General features: G+C 42.3%; 1 protein-coding gene across 1 annotated transcript in view; it reads left to right on the plus strand.

The window, feature by feature from the left end:
* FREM1 (FRAS1 related extracellular matrix 1) overlaps window positions 1-15,351 on the plus strand; it is a 264,848-nt gene that overhangs the window by 74,556 nt on the left and 174,941 nt on the right. Inside the window, exons 4-7 of the mRNA XM_056521167.1 lie at window positions 585-679; window positions 2,015-2,316; window positions 5,541-5,740; window positions 11,447-11,770. Of these exons, the coding sequence (XP_056377142.1) occupies window positions 585-679; window positions 2,015-2,316; window positions 5,541-5,740; window positions 11,447-11,770 (921 nt within the window). The remainder of the gene's footprint in view (window positions 1-584; window positions 680-2,014; window positions 2,317-5,540; window positions 5,741-11,446; window positions 11,771-15,351) is intronic.

Consider the following 15,351-nt stretch of genomic DNA (forward strand, 5'->3'; position numbering starts at 1 on the left):
GGTGGTAAAAATAGGGCATTTTTAACCTCTTGGGGAAGCAGGGTGTATGCATACACCCTGCATCCCCGATCCTTAAGGACTCAGGGCATACCTGTATGCCCTGGTCCCGTTTACCGGTTTCGCGCTACACAGAGCGCTTACACGTGACCTGAGAGGTCACGTGTAAGTGCTCTGTGTAGCACGAAACCGGTCGACTTACCTGGCGTTTCTGTTGCTTGTACCAGCATTCCCGAATAAAACTTCCTGCTGTACCATGAGTGCCGTCTGCGAACTCTTCATTTACCTGTACCTGACGCTTGTGCTGATAGCGGACTGAGCACCGGGAGAGAGGCAGCACAGGACCCGCTCGGAGTGGTGAACCTGTAAGCTCCAATCTTACGTGAGTGCAGCAGTGCCGGCTTTTTCCTTTCTACAGATGTATGAAGGGACTCATATTAGGGTTCCTCAGTGGAATCACTACTTTATTATAATACAGACATATATTAGCTGCATTTATATTACCTTGTATAAGTCTTGTACTTATAGTTTAGTGTTGTTTGCTATTAGTCCCTAATAATTCTGCATGCACAATATCATTTATGCAGGTATTTGACTGTCACTTGTTGAATAATGAAGTAAAATACATTCACTATGGCTGCCCCATTTTAGATGAAGATGAAGTCATGCTACGGCTGTACAGGTCAGTTTTACTTCTAATGAACTATTAGAAATGTTAATATTGTGTAAAGTCATATTCTGTTTAAAATCCCTAACAAATATATGTAGCATTGGACTAAATTACCGTTGGCCTACCAAACAAAATGATTCTTAAAGGACAAGTCTCACAGTAAAAAATTGTTCAGCTTTTAGTGCAGAAGGTAAAGTTATATAGGTTTGTAAATCACTTCCATTACCAGTGCTGCTTAGAAGCAAGCTTTTTCTGCATTCTTCTGTCTGACAGGAAATTCAGCTGTTCCAGGTTTTCATGACTTTCGACCCCCTATTCAGGCTGTTATCAGCAGCATCCCGGGGCCGTGACGTGACAATTACCCAGAAAACCCCTGTGCTGCAGAGAGCTCCCTGTGCTCGGCCTTAGCCCCTCCCATCTGATGAATATTCACACTGTCCTCCCTCTGTTCTGCAGTGATTGGCTGAGCAGCACTGCCTATATGCCGGCTGATTCAGATCATAGCAGAGTCAGCAAACAGGCTGATTCTCTCCCCTCTCCTTGCTAATGTTTTTACACTGAGAACGGAGGGGGGAGGGGAGGTAGCTGCCAGCGTAGACCGGTCACACTGAGAATGGAGGGGAGGGAGAGTAGACCTGTCACACTGATCACTGGGGAGAGAGGAGTGCAGGGCAGAGAAGGGGGGGAGGTGATTGTGCCACTGTAAAGCAGGAGGGGGAGTGAGTGATTTTACAGTGTAAAACTGCAGCTTCAACTCCAGGGCCCCTCTTTCTGAGCACTGAGATTACATTTTGTTTCCTCGTGGCCACCCTGCTGTATAGGGCTATGATTGGAGCTCAGTGTTATGTGGGAGTGACTAACATAAGTTAGGGGTGGTAACAAGCTCTCTGCTCAGGCAGCTGAGAGCAGGAAATGTGAGCAGTGCATGCAGGGAAATGTAGTCTTTGAGATCACAGGCATAGCCACCATAACCAGGAAGTAACTGGAATTTATGAGCTGAATAGCCGGTGAATGGGGGGCGGAAAAAAATCACAAACATGTCAGAGAGGTGGTAGGTGAATATACTATGGAATGGCTAGGTATTTTTTTTTTTCTTTGCTGCATGGGATATCTTCTTTAAGTAAAAAAATTTGCAAATTGTGTACATATAACCTGTTTGATCCTTTGCTTTGTAGACATATGAAAAACAATACTGTGTTGGACTACAATGGTTACAAGCGCTATTCCTACCATAAAATCTGATAATGTTTACAACAGAGGCCCTGAATGTACTTCGCCATCATCCCAAAAGTTTGAGTCTAAACTTAAACAATATAACTAATACAAATGCCATTTCTATGTACACAGGTTTACAGAAACTCAGACATTCACAGAGAACTTCATACTGAGGGTGAAGTTAGTGGAACCAGATTGTAATATAATAAAGCTAGGACCTAAGACACTGGAAGTCACAGAATTCTATGGGCTATCAAATATCATTGACAAGAACACGCTGAACTTTGACTATGAAAAAAGAATGAATCTGGAGTGCACTGTGCGGGTGGCTTCTTTGGAATCTCATTTGCCAGCTCATGGTCAACTTGTCACAGGAGATCCTGCAAAAGAACAGCCACGTGGGGACCATCCACACAGCTTTTTCAGTGGATCCAGTAAGTGTGACTTAAAGTGTACCTCTAGATATTTTATGAAAAATGACTATAGTACAGTACTGTGCACAACAATTTTCTAAATCACTTTGATTTTAAATTTGGTACCAGAATAGCTTTCTGAGGACCTGTTCTCCTCACTCCCTTCCACATACCACTATGCTTCCCGTGTCGGTTCCCTAGCACCTTCCTCAAGCACAGGACCCAGAGCACAGTAGCCAATACACATGCCACTGCAGGTCAGCACTACTGTCTGTGTAATCTTGCAACAGACTTTAGAGATTGTAATCCTTTAAATAGCCATGAACCATCATTCCTTGATGCTTGCAGTCTCCTTCATGCACTTCTCATGGCTGTCATATAATGATGTACATCATATAAAAGCTTTTTATATGTTGTACATCTTGGCAAAACATTAGTTTTTCTAATATACTTCTTAAAAATGTTTGCACATTTTATTAAAGAAAACTGCCTATGAAAATTCCACCACTAGGTGTCCCCATACCTCCTGGGACACGGATGAGTCCAACAGCAGCATCAGCGTGACACGAGATGGCTGATTGACAAGGCTGCAAGAGGAACACAGCCTGCAGCAACATTGATGTAACACAGAGTTTTACCAAACATGTGCATCTAGCTGTTGCAAAACTACAACTCCAAGCATGCCTGGACAGTCAAAGGATGTTTGGGCATGCTGGGAGTTGTAGTTTTACAAAAGCTGTTTCTACACAGCTGAAGGCAACACTGAGAGTTATCCAAACACTGCACCTCCAACTATTCCAAAAATACAATTCCCAGCATTACAGGACTGGCAAATAATTATACACATGAATGACATAGATAACCACTGTACTTTTAGCACTAAACCTTTGCACTAATTTAGGAAGATGTAAGATATGCTCTCACTATATTGTCTTTGGTAGAGTACAGGCAATCTCCAGTAATCAGTGTGTGTACAGCATAAAACCAAAGAGGAAAAGGTTACAGAGCAGGGCTGCAAGGCTCCCATTAACAGCGAGTCAGCAGAGTGAATGGAGGGGGAGGAGTCATAACAGTGCAGGCAAGAGAGGGACACGCCCCCTCCCTTTGGGAAGATGGAAAAGACATTGAGCTGCTGAAATTTATTTTTAGTGAAATATCCATTGTAAAGACGGTGATTATATGTACATGATCAGGATTAGGCACTGAGTAACATTTTTTTTTTTTTTGGGGTTGGGGGGGGATCTGACAGGTACGCTTCAATGTATAGCACTTGTTTACAGAACCCCTGCAGCTTAGAGGTTCTACTTGGTAGAATGTATCTTTATATCTACCAGACATTTGGGTTATAGGTCACTAATTTTGTATTTTTGCTATTAGTACTCAGCAGTATGAGAATAGTGGGATTGATGTGAAGTGAGTGCTAAATATTCCTGGGCTTGCCCAGGCAGAAACACATCGGGAGTAATTTGGGAGTGATTTACTAGATAGCACATAGTTACATAGACATAGTTACATAGTCCAGAGTCCATCAAATTCAACCTATAACCATATTTTGTCCCTCTTGTGTTGATCCAGAAGTAGGCAAAAAAAACTTACAAGGCTCATGACAATTGTCCCATACTAGGGAAAAAAAAATCTTCCTGACTCTAAATATGGCAATCAGAATAAATCCCTGGATCAACATTCTGTCCCTATAATTCCATTCTCCATAACCTGTAATGTTATTACTCTCCAGAAACACATCCAGGCCTCTTTTGAACTCTTTTATTGTGTTCATCATGGCCACCTCCTCTGAAAGAGAGTTCCATAGTCTCACTTCTCTTACAGTAAAGAACCCTCGTCTGTGCTGGTGTAGAAACCTTCTTTCCTTCAGATGTAGAGGATGCCCCCTTGTTATATATACAGTTCTGGGTGTAAATAGATCATGGGAAAGATCTCTGTACTGCCCCCTGATGTACTTATACATAGTTGTTAGGTCGCCCCTAAGCCTTCTTTTTTCTAAACTAAATGACCCTAATTCTGATCTGTCTGTCTTTCTGGATACTGTTGTCCTCCCACTCTGGTTGCCCATCCTTAAACCCTCTCCAGGTTCACTATATCTTTCTTGTACACTGGTGCCCAATACTGTACACATTATTTCATGTGTGGTCTGATTTATACAGTGGTAGAATTATTTCCTTGTTTTGATGTTTTAATGCCAGACACTGGTTTCTACAGGTAAATTCACTGTTAACTAAAAATAAGTCCTTTTCCATTTTAGTTAATACATAATCCCAGCCTGGATTTTTCCTCCTCATGTACATTACCTTACATTTATCATTGATGAACCTCATCTGCCACTTCTCAGCCCAAACCTCCAACCTATCCAGATCCATTTGTAACAGTGCACTGTCCTCTATTGTGTTAACCACTTTACAGAGCTTGGTATCATCTGTGAAGATTGATACTTTACTATACAATCCCTCTACAAGATCATTAACAAATAGATTTAAAAGAATAGGACCCAAAACTGACCCATGTGGTACCCCACTAGTAACAGTCACCCACTCACAGGTTGTACCATTAAAAACTACCTCTGCTTCCTATCACTGAGCCAGTTACTCACCCACTTACACACATTCTCCCCTAGTCCAAGAATTCTCAATTTATGTACCAACCTTTTATGTGGCACCGTATCAAATGCTTTGGAGAAATCCAGATATACAACATCCAGTGATTCATCCTGGTCCAGTCTTGAGCTCAACTCCTCATAAAAGCTGATCAGGTTAGCTTGACAACCCGATCCCTCATAAAGCCACACAGATATGGAGTCATACATTTATTTTCATTCAGATACTCCAAAATAGCATCTCTTAGAAAACCTTCAAACAGTTTTTTAACATTTGTGTGATCTGATGTATAATTTTGCCCTGATACTGACATCTCACTTTGTATGGTCTAGTGGAGCAAAACCTGTTCCAGTGGACTTGTTGCATCTTACTGGTTGTGTTTTTTTGGGGTTGTTTTTTTTTTTTTTTTTACTTTTTGAGTGCTTTTTTTGGTTTATGAGAAAAAAAAAAAAAGCTTTAAACCTTTAAGAATAGTCCTAGGGATCATAGGGAAAAGGTTAGCAGTGGTTTATATGCGTTCCACCACAGGGCTTGGCTTCCTTAGGGGTAACTGATTGATAATAATGCAAACCTAACACTAGTGGTAAAATGTTTGACTCAATATATTAAACAAATATAATTTTTTTTCTTTTCCAGGCCATAAGCTAAGTCCACTATGCAAAAGTGGAGGCTGTATTCCCGGGCTAAAAAAGTTACAAACTACCATAAAAAACAGCTGTGAGGAGTTTCTTCTTATGGGGATGAGGTATCAGCATTTAGATCCTCCATCTCCAAATACTGACTACATCAGTATCAGACTGGACCTCACTGACACCCGTAGCAAAGCTGTTTACAAGGTACTTTTCTTCACACAATATTTGGGTGCCCGTAAACCTTTGGGTGCACCACAAACCTGGACATGACATTATCATATGCTATCTCTTCTTCTAGTAATACACTTTAAATTACACAGGAGGTTTTCTAACAGATCAAACTAATCTGAAAGGAACTCCGGGTCAACATGAAGTTGAGCTTCCAGGCTTTTACAGTACTGAATAGATTTCAGGAAGGAGCTCACACAGAGGATGCATTGATCATTCATATATGGTGTTGTTTCTACAGTAGAATATGCATCTTGCAGTAGGGTCATCTAGGAATGTATCCAGGTACACTGGAGGGTGGACAAGACAGAACACTCATGGCAAACTGAGCAAGTTCTTGACAATGGTTTAATATGGTGACCAGAAGTCAGTAATCTTTAGGATCATGGTGTCTGTTAGAGAAAAGGCACAGCTTAGGTATGCATTAACCTTGTTGTCCAGGTGGTGGATCAAGGTGGAATACTGGATGTAAAAACTTTGTCATCATGTACTCCAAGGGCATGGAATGTTGATTCAGTATGGAGCAGAGAGTAGACCCTTGTTTAGAAGGTGTATGGTGCTGGACAGCCGTGGAAAGCTGGCTGAGTAGCTTTTCCGTGGAAGGTGGCATTGTACCGAGGGTCTACAAGTGTACCAGTACTTTTTTCTTCATGCACACAATATCATTGGCTGCTTTTCTGAGGACACAGTTGGTCATCATGGTCCTTGTTGACATTATCATCACTGTCACCTTGTGTAGGTTGCTAGACCCCTATCCCTTCAACAGATTTAATCTCCAAATCCTTTTCAGATCCCACTTTCTCATCCTCCTCATCCAACTCCTCCACAAGAAGAACATCCATACTGCTGCCAGCCAGATGTGAATCTTCCTCCATCCTGCATTGCTCAATCATCATCATAATTCTTTGCTCCAGAATAAATATTAGCAGCATATGGGCATATGTAAGTGTATGAATGGCTAAATCGAAAGCAAACTTTCCTGCACATAGCCAGCACATCAATAAGACTGCCACAATTACTCAAGGTACATAGAGAGCCAGTTTGGAACTTCCTGTTGCAGACAGGGCAGAAATCCTGTGGGATTTTCTCCCCCAGACTTATCAGATGTAATACAGCATGGCAGTGCTTGACTTTGCACTTATAAAAGGAGGAGATAGGAATAGGGTAAGCTATGCTCTTCCCTGTGGGGGAACGCAAGATGTCTGGGGAAGAGGACCTGGATGAGGAGGGGGCAGGTGTCAGAAGTTAAACTTGATCAACGCAACCATGAAGGTGCCACTACTATTTTCTGGCCTTGTAGTGGTAAAGCCTAGCTCTGCAGGTTATTAACCAAGTGGCCCGTAAAAAACATGTATTGGCCCTGGCCATAGGTAATACTCCATGAATCTACTGTGGCATGCACTCTGCTGCACACGGACAACTGCATGGAGTGGCTTACCCTCTCCGCCACATGATTGTGCAAATCGGGGACAGTTTTTTTAGGCAAAATAATGGTGACTAGCATTAGTCTAAATGCTGTGGAGTCAACAAGATGATATGGGAGCACCTACACCACCAACAACCTCTCTAGGTGCAAATTAACCCCTTAAGGATGTAGCTCATTTTCACCTTAAGGACTGAGCCCTTTTTTTGCAATTCTGACCACTGTCACTTTATGCATCAATAACTCTAAGATGCTTTACCGATTATTCTGATTCTGAGATTGTCTTTTTGTGACATATTCTACTTTATTGGTAAATTTTCGTCGTCACTTGCATCCTTTCTTGGTGAAAAATCCCCAAATTTCATGAAAAATTTGAAAATGTTGCATTTTTCTAACTTTGAAACTCCCTGCTTGTAAAGAAAATGGATATTCCAAATAAATGCTATATTGATTCACAAATACAATATGTCTACTTCATGTTGGACATATTTTCACTTTTTGAAAACATTAGAGGGCTTAAAAGTAGAGCAACAATTTTCAAAATTTTCATGAAAATTGCAAAATCTGAAGGGACAGATGTTACAGAACTACAACTCCCAGCATGCCTGGGCAGTCTAGGCATGCTGAGAGTTGTAGTTTTGCAACATCTGGAGGGCTACTGTTTGGGCACCACTGTATTAGTGGTCTCCAAACTGTGACCCTCCAGATGTTGCAAAACTACAACTCCCAGTATGCTGGGAGTTGCAGTTTGGCAACCACTAGGAAGGCAGCAGTAAAGATCGCTTTATTGCCAACTTCCTTGATGCTCCACGCCGTCGCCTCCCTACATGCGCCGCCGATCTCCACTGATGCCACCGATCGCCGGTCCCCACCGCATCTTCTCACACAACTTCTCCCTCCGTTCTGCCCGACATCCAGGCGTGGGCAGAGCGGGGGGTTTCCATGGCAACCCCCCGTCTTCAACCGCCATTGGTCAGTAGTCATTGCTGACTAATGACAGGGGATAGGAGGGGGTGGCACCACTGCTACCTCGCTCCTATCCCTTAGGATGATCGGAGCTGATGATCTGTGGACAAGGCCTTGTTGCTAGACAGCTAAGAGGGATCTGGATGAGCAGAAACAGCGGGGGAAAGGTTTTCCTCACATTGCAGGGCATCTTGACTGTTCCTTGTGATGCCAATCAAGGTGCCTATGCAGAAATGTAGTTTCTGTACTCGTACCCTGACCAAGGCATACTTTATGTTTGCAGAGATGGCACAGTACGTCATACAGCAAGAACAAGCGTAAATGAATCAAATGAAGTCAAAGTTTATTGACATATATGCAAATACATTTAAAACCATTAAAAACACAGAGAAATGAGAAAATAATTGTACAATGTAATGAACATATATAACTGAGGGGATAACAGTGCCACATTTTCTTCATCTGGGAAGGTAGAAAAAATTCCCATGTGGAAGAAAATCGGACAGGTACACCAACCCCTGACTGTTCCCCTTCTCCACCTGGCTCAACCTTATACCTTATATCGTCAGACTCTTTATCCTTCTTTTTAGAAGACCTTGAACAGGTAAATCAGTCCAAAAGGGACGTACTATCCTCTGAAACCCCACAATGAAAGACAGTGAGAACTTTTGCTTGCTGACGTGGTTATTACTGCCCCTTTTGTTTGATTTTTTCAGATAGTGTGTGTAGATGCATATCATTGTCATCAGTGTTGAAGCAGATATACCTGGTAGCTTGGCTGTATATAATGCCTTTCTTAGTGTGTCAAGGATGGAAACCTGATTTGTGTAGATAGCTGGATCAATCTGTGGGTTTTCTGTATACAGATGTATGTAGTGTGTCCTTGTATATTGCTATAATAGTGTCCAGGAAGTTCTCACTTTCTGTAGAGAATTGTGTGCAAACTAGTAATTAGATGGCTATGCCACATTCACTCAATGCTTTTAAATGCATATTTGTTAAACCAAGGTAGAAATGCTACATCTTTAAACCCTAAAAATACACATAAATTAGATGGTTATCCTGCGTTCAGTCTCAATGCTTTTAAATGCATAGTAATGTAAACCCAGCTAGAATTGGTATGTATGATTAAACCTACAAATACACCTAACTTGTTCTTAGATGGCTATGTCACATTCCCTCTCAATGGTTTTAAATGAGTAACTACTAAACCCAGGTAGAAATACTATATGTTCAAGTAAACCCAAAAGTTACATGTAACTTGTCCTTAGATCGCTATGCTGCGTTCACTCTTAATTATTTTTGTAGTACACTACAGACCACTGATCAATGCTTTGCTCTGCTTGTATTGTGATAGCTTTTATGGGCTTGTTCACTGCTGGCTGGAATATGCAGTGCACCAACTGATCACAGCACTGCAAATGACAGTAGGTCACTGTCTGAGGTCAGCCCACTGATAAATGCTTTCTCAGCTTGCTTTGAAAATCTGCTGTCTGGGATCAGTAGTTCTTGCTCTCTTTTTCTCTCAGGTTTATCTCTCCAAAATGGCAACCACAATACAGTGTATAGCGCTTTATTAGCCTCTTAAACCACCCCTATGCTATTTCCTCATTAGCCTGGAAGCTGTATGACACATAACGCAAAGCAATGATTGGATAACCAGGGGTCAAATGATCTTGCTGATCTAGCTGCAAGGTATGCTGGGCTACCTCTACATCATCTATGTGTTCCCAGTACTTCCTTTTTTCAATTAGGCACCAAAACACCATGTGTTCCCGTTCTCTTCTGCCATTATTACCACTGTTTCCAGGCTTGCGTGAACTGATCCTTGTAATGTTCCCTAAAGTTCTGAGTGCGACAAGGTTCATTGGGCTCGCCTCGCTCATCTCATTTAAAGAATATATCTGTCATTGTAACTGAAATACAGGCCATGATTCTTTTGTTTGTTTTCTTACTTTGCTGTGCACAACTGTACATCTGTCACTGACGTTATTTATCCAGATGGTGCTTTGTTAAATGTTTGCTTTAGTACAAAGTAAATATGTGTACTCAAAAAGTAATGGGGAATATCCTCAGCTATTTGGATTGCATAACATTTTTCAGTGTAATACAGGAATCAAAATCCTTCATTTAAAACCATTGATTAATAATCACTAAATCATTTTCTAGAACATGTACAGTACGATTCTAAGTTAGGTTTTACATCTGTTCTAAGATAAGGGTAAAAACAGGACAAAAAATTTACTTTACAACCTACATGGGCATCAACAACTCAAAATTATTGTATATTCCAGGAATATTAATGCATTGTTCCTCCACTGAAGTCAAATCACATGACATGAATTGAGAAAAATAGCATAAGTTTTATTTTGGAATTATATTTCCTAAGTTTCCATTATATCTGTCACAGAGACATGTCCACCGATCTTGAGAAGTAACAGGGAAAAGCATGAAGTAGCCTGCTGCAACAATCACTGCAAGCTGCCGACTGATTAAAACTTTTGACATGGCCCTGTTACATGTCAAAAGTTTTGATCGGTTAGGGTCTGAGTTCTGAGACCTCAACCAGTTAAGAGAATGAGCAAAGATAAGTGCGCGGCAGTGTGCATTACTCCCCGTCTCTTTGCAATGTTCGTCTCACTGCAACATAAACGTATAATGGAGCGTCTAGACAAAGATCGCTGAGCACTCAGGAGCAATGTGCACTGCTGCATGCTTTTCCCTCTTGTTCTCCCAATATCGCTTATCCCCACTCATTCTCCCAACCAATCAAAACTTTTAAGACCTCTCTGTGACACGTCAAACGTTTTTTTTTAAATTAAGTAAAATCCTGGTGCTCCGGGTGCTTATTAATATATGCACATACTGGCTACAATTTACAACTTACCTATATTTAATTAAACTATAGCTGTTATACTATTATTAGTGTGCATATATAAATAAGATCTCAATCACCAGTATTTTACTTTATTTTAGTTTATCTTTTTCTGCACAGGGAGTATATATGCGCTATCTGGCTAGCTCTGTCTTACCAATTGGGTTTCGTACAGTGAACCATCCCTTCTGCTATAATATTGTTTTTTAAATGACAGTGACACTTTAAAGATTTTAATATAGAAACTTTATTGTTACTGGTTGAAAAAAATAAAATGAGTAACAACAATATTAATTACAATAACATGAATTATACAATTATTACTTTTGATAATGTAATGATGCACATTTTAAGATATGTTGATCTTTTGTATTCTGCAATTAATGACATTACTTCATTAAATTTCTTTTTTTTTTAGTCTGAACATGCTTGGATTCCCATTCACATTCGAAATGCTTTACCTAATCAGATCCCCAAAGCCGCATTCATGTCAATGTTTATTTTAGAAGTGGACCAGTTCATCCTCACTCCTTTCACCACTGCAGCACTTGATGCAGAGGACAGTGAAACAAGCAAACCTCTGCTAGTCTTCAACATTACAGACGTTCCTCGTGAAGGATTTATCACCCATCTCAGTGATCATACCAAGCCTATAACATCTTTCACATGGAAAGATCTAAATGACATGCTCATTGCATATCAACCACCAAACAGCAGTCATGTCGAAAGAAAAAATATGGAGGTAACATACTTACACCTTACTGTTACATAGTTAGTACAGTTAAAAAGAGACATACGTCCATCAAGTTCAACCAAGGAATTGAAGGGAAGGGGTGTGGTTGGATGAAGGGGAAGGGATGTGATTTTATATTTATACATAAGCATTAAAGTAATATTTTTCTAGGAATGTATCTAATCCTTTTTTGAAGCTTTCAACTGTTCCTGCTGTGACCAGTTCCTGAGGTAGACTGTTCCATAAATTCACCGTTCTTATGGTAAAGAAGGCATGTCGCCCCTTGAGACCAAACCTTTTCTTCTCCAGATGGAGGGAGTGCCCCTTGTTCTTTGAGGGAATTTAACCTGGAACCATTCTTCCCCCTATTTTTTGTATGGGCCATTTATAAACTTATATACGTTGATCATATCCCCCCTTAAACGTCTCTTCTCAAGACTAAACAAATGTAATTCTTCTAGTCTTTCCTCATAGCTAAGATCTTCCATGCTGCTTATTGGTTTAATTGCACGTCTCTGCAACCTTTCCAGCTCCAGAACGTCCCGGTTGAATTACACTTACTTACCCACAGAAGACAATTTCTTTCTACAAAAAGTTTTTTTTAGAAAAAAAATTTAACTTTGCTTTGCAGAATATTGGTTCAATAATGATAAGCAATACTATGCACATTCTTTTTGAACAACTGTTTTGCTGTGAGAACATCAATGTGCCATACTATACTGACAAGAGAAGCTTCACTATTGTGATTAGGGATGAGCGAATCTAATCTGACAAATCCAAATTCATTACGAATGTCAGGAAGAAATAAGTGCATACCACGTACGTACATCTAAGTGGTGTACCATTTTGTTCCTCTTAAAGTCCTAAGGGCCTAGTTAATGTGAAAGGCCAGCCAAAAGTATAAACCTGCTGGTGTTGTAAACAAATACTGTTTTAAGCGTAGTGAAGCAAATTGTACTCCCATCACAAGTGCATACCACGTACGTAGATCTAAGTGGTGTACCATTTGTTCCTGTTAAAGTCCTAAGGGCCTAGTTACTGTGAAAGGCCAGGCAATAGTACACACCTGCTGGTGTTGTAGACAAATACTGTTTTAAGTGTACTGAAGCACATTGTACTCCCCTCATAAGTGCATACCACGTACGTACATCTAAGTGGTGTACCATTTTGTTCCTGTTAAAGTCCTAAGGGCCTAGTTACTGTGAAAAGCCAGCTAAAAGTATACACCTGCTAGTGTTGTAGACAAATACTGTTTTAAGCATAGTGGAGCGCATTGTACTCCCCTCATCGTGCATACCACGTACATCTAAGTGGTGTACCATTTTTTTCCTGTTAAAGTCTTAAGGGCCTAGTTACTGTGAAAGGCCAGCCAAAAGTATACACCTGCCTGTGTTGTTGACAAATACTGTTTCAAGCGTAGTGGAGGGTATTGTCCTCCCTTCATATACGCACTAATTATGTAAGGCAGGACATGCACAGAGGAGTGGCAGAGGTCTAAATTCATCAGGTGCAGGCAGAGGTCGCAGCAGACTAGAGGCGAGTGGCAGCAGAAGTCACAGGGAGAGGCCTGAGCTCCCGGTATCAGCTAGCAGTCTTGTCTCAACCAGCACCCCATCTGCCATCATCGATTGGTTAACACGGACATCACAAGTGACATCTGAAACCCCCCAGTTAACAGTCGGTGGGTTCTTCAGACAGAACCATCAGTTGGCATGGCCCGGGAGCAGTCCTTTCCTCCCATTGCCTCTGTCCTATGCTGTTCCCTCCCCCACAGAAGTATCTTATGCTGTGGGTTCAGCTCCACTATTTAGTGAGGACAATATACAAGAGGAAAGTCAGCAGTTACTGCCCAGCCAAGAAGTGGAGGAGACATCCACCGCTTCCTACACTAGGCGGGCAAGTAGTGATGAGAAGAGTGGCGTGGGAGGTGGTGTTGCCAGGTTTCAGGCTCCTGAAGCAGACATTGTTGAGGAACCTGAGGAGGACATCAATGACGTGCAGACACAACTGGATGATGATGAAGCCGATTGCACTTGGAAGCCGGGTGCAGAAGGGGCTTCATCATCATCAGGAGAAGAGAGTTGCAGGTTGACCATGAGGCAGTAGCTGAGCCAGCAAGGGGGTAGCATGACTGGCAGTCAGCATAGTGGCAGAAGTGGAAAGTCTGGAGCCAAATGTGCCCGGGGTAGACCACCTGCTTCGTGGCAGTTTTTCATCAAGCATCAGGAGGAGGTTAACATGGCCACATGCAAGATGTGTTGGCAGAAGGGGAAGCGTGGCCAGGGTCCCAATGTTGGCACCATGGCCCTGCGTCAACATATGCAGAATCACCATAAAGCAGCCTGGGAGAACCGTGGCTACGATGTGGTGGCCCAGCCTGCTGCATCACCCAGTGGCATGCTGCTCCCTGTTTCATCCAGCCAAGGCTCCGCCACCTTAGACAAGGGAGCTGTGTGTTATACCCATCTTCTGTCGCTCCAGATGCTCCTGCTCCTCCTACTTCAAGACATTGCGCCAACAATCCATCGGCGAAGCCATGTCCAAGAGACAACAGTATGCACCCACTCATCCAACGGCGCAGAAGCTGAATGTGCTCCTCTCTAAGTTGCTGGTGCTGCAGTCCCTCCCTTTTCAAGTAGTGGACTCTGCACCTTTCAGAGAACTGATGGCTTGTGCCGAGTTGAGGTGGAGAGTCCAAAGCCATCATTTCTTTGCGAAAAAGGCAGTACCAGCCCTGCACAATTTTGTGGAACAGAAGGTGGGCCAGTCCTTGAGCCTGTCAGTGTGTACCAAAGTGCACGGCAGCGCCGACGTCTGGAGCTGTAACTACGGTCAGGGACAATACATGTCCTTTATGGCCCACTGGGTGAATGTGGTTCCTGCACAGCCACAATGGCAACTCGGACAGGTCACTCCGCTTCCGCCTCCATGCTCTAGGGCTGATGGTCCTGTGACAGTGTGCAACTCCGCCTCCTCATCCTCCACTGTGTCCTCAGCCTCCACTGCACAGACAAGTCTCAGTGCCCCTCCTGCATACCATGTGTGCAGGGCACAGCAGTGTCACGCTGTTCTTCACATGGTTTGCCTTAGCAAACGGAGTCACACAGGGGAGGAACTGCTAAAAGTCATTCATCAAGAAATCGAATCATGGCTTACTCCACTAAAACTGGAAATGGGAACCATGGTGATAGACAAGGGGAAGAACATCTTGTCTGCGCTGCGACAAGAAAGCCTGCGACATGCGCCCTGCATGGAACACGTGTTCAGTCTGGTTGTCAAGCGGTTCCTGAAGTGCTCCCCCCATCTGCAAGAAATCCTAACAATGGGAAGGAAACTTTGCATGCACTTCAGCCACTTGTACACCGCAAAGCACACCCTCCTTGAGCTGCAGTGTCAGAACGGTATCTCAGAACATAGTCTCATTTGCAATGTTTCCACACGTTGGAATTCCACTCTCCATGTGTTGGACCAACTATATGAATATAGAAAAGCCATCACAGATTTCTTAATGATCCAAGCGGATAGGGGGACTCCCCTGTGTAACTTCAATGCCAACCAGTGGAAGGTCATACGTGACATCTGCCATTTGC

The sequence above is a fragment of the Hyla sarda genome, chromosome 1 (assembly GCF_029499605.1).
Source record: "Hyla sarda isolate aHylSar1 chromosome 1, aHylSar1.hap1, whole genome shotgun sequence".
Lineage (NCBI taxonomy): Eukaryota > Metazoa > Chordata > Amphibia > Anura > Hylidae > Hyla > Hyla sarda.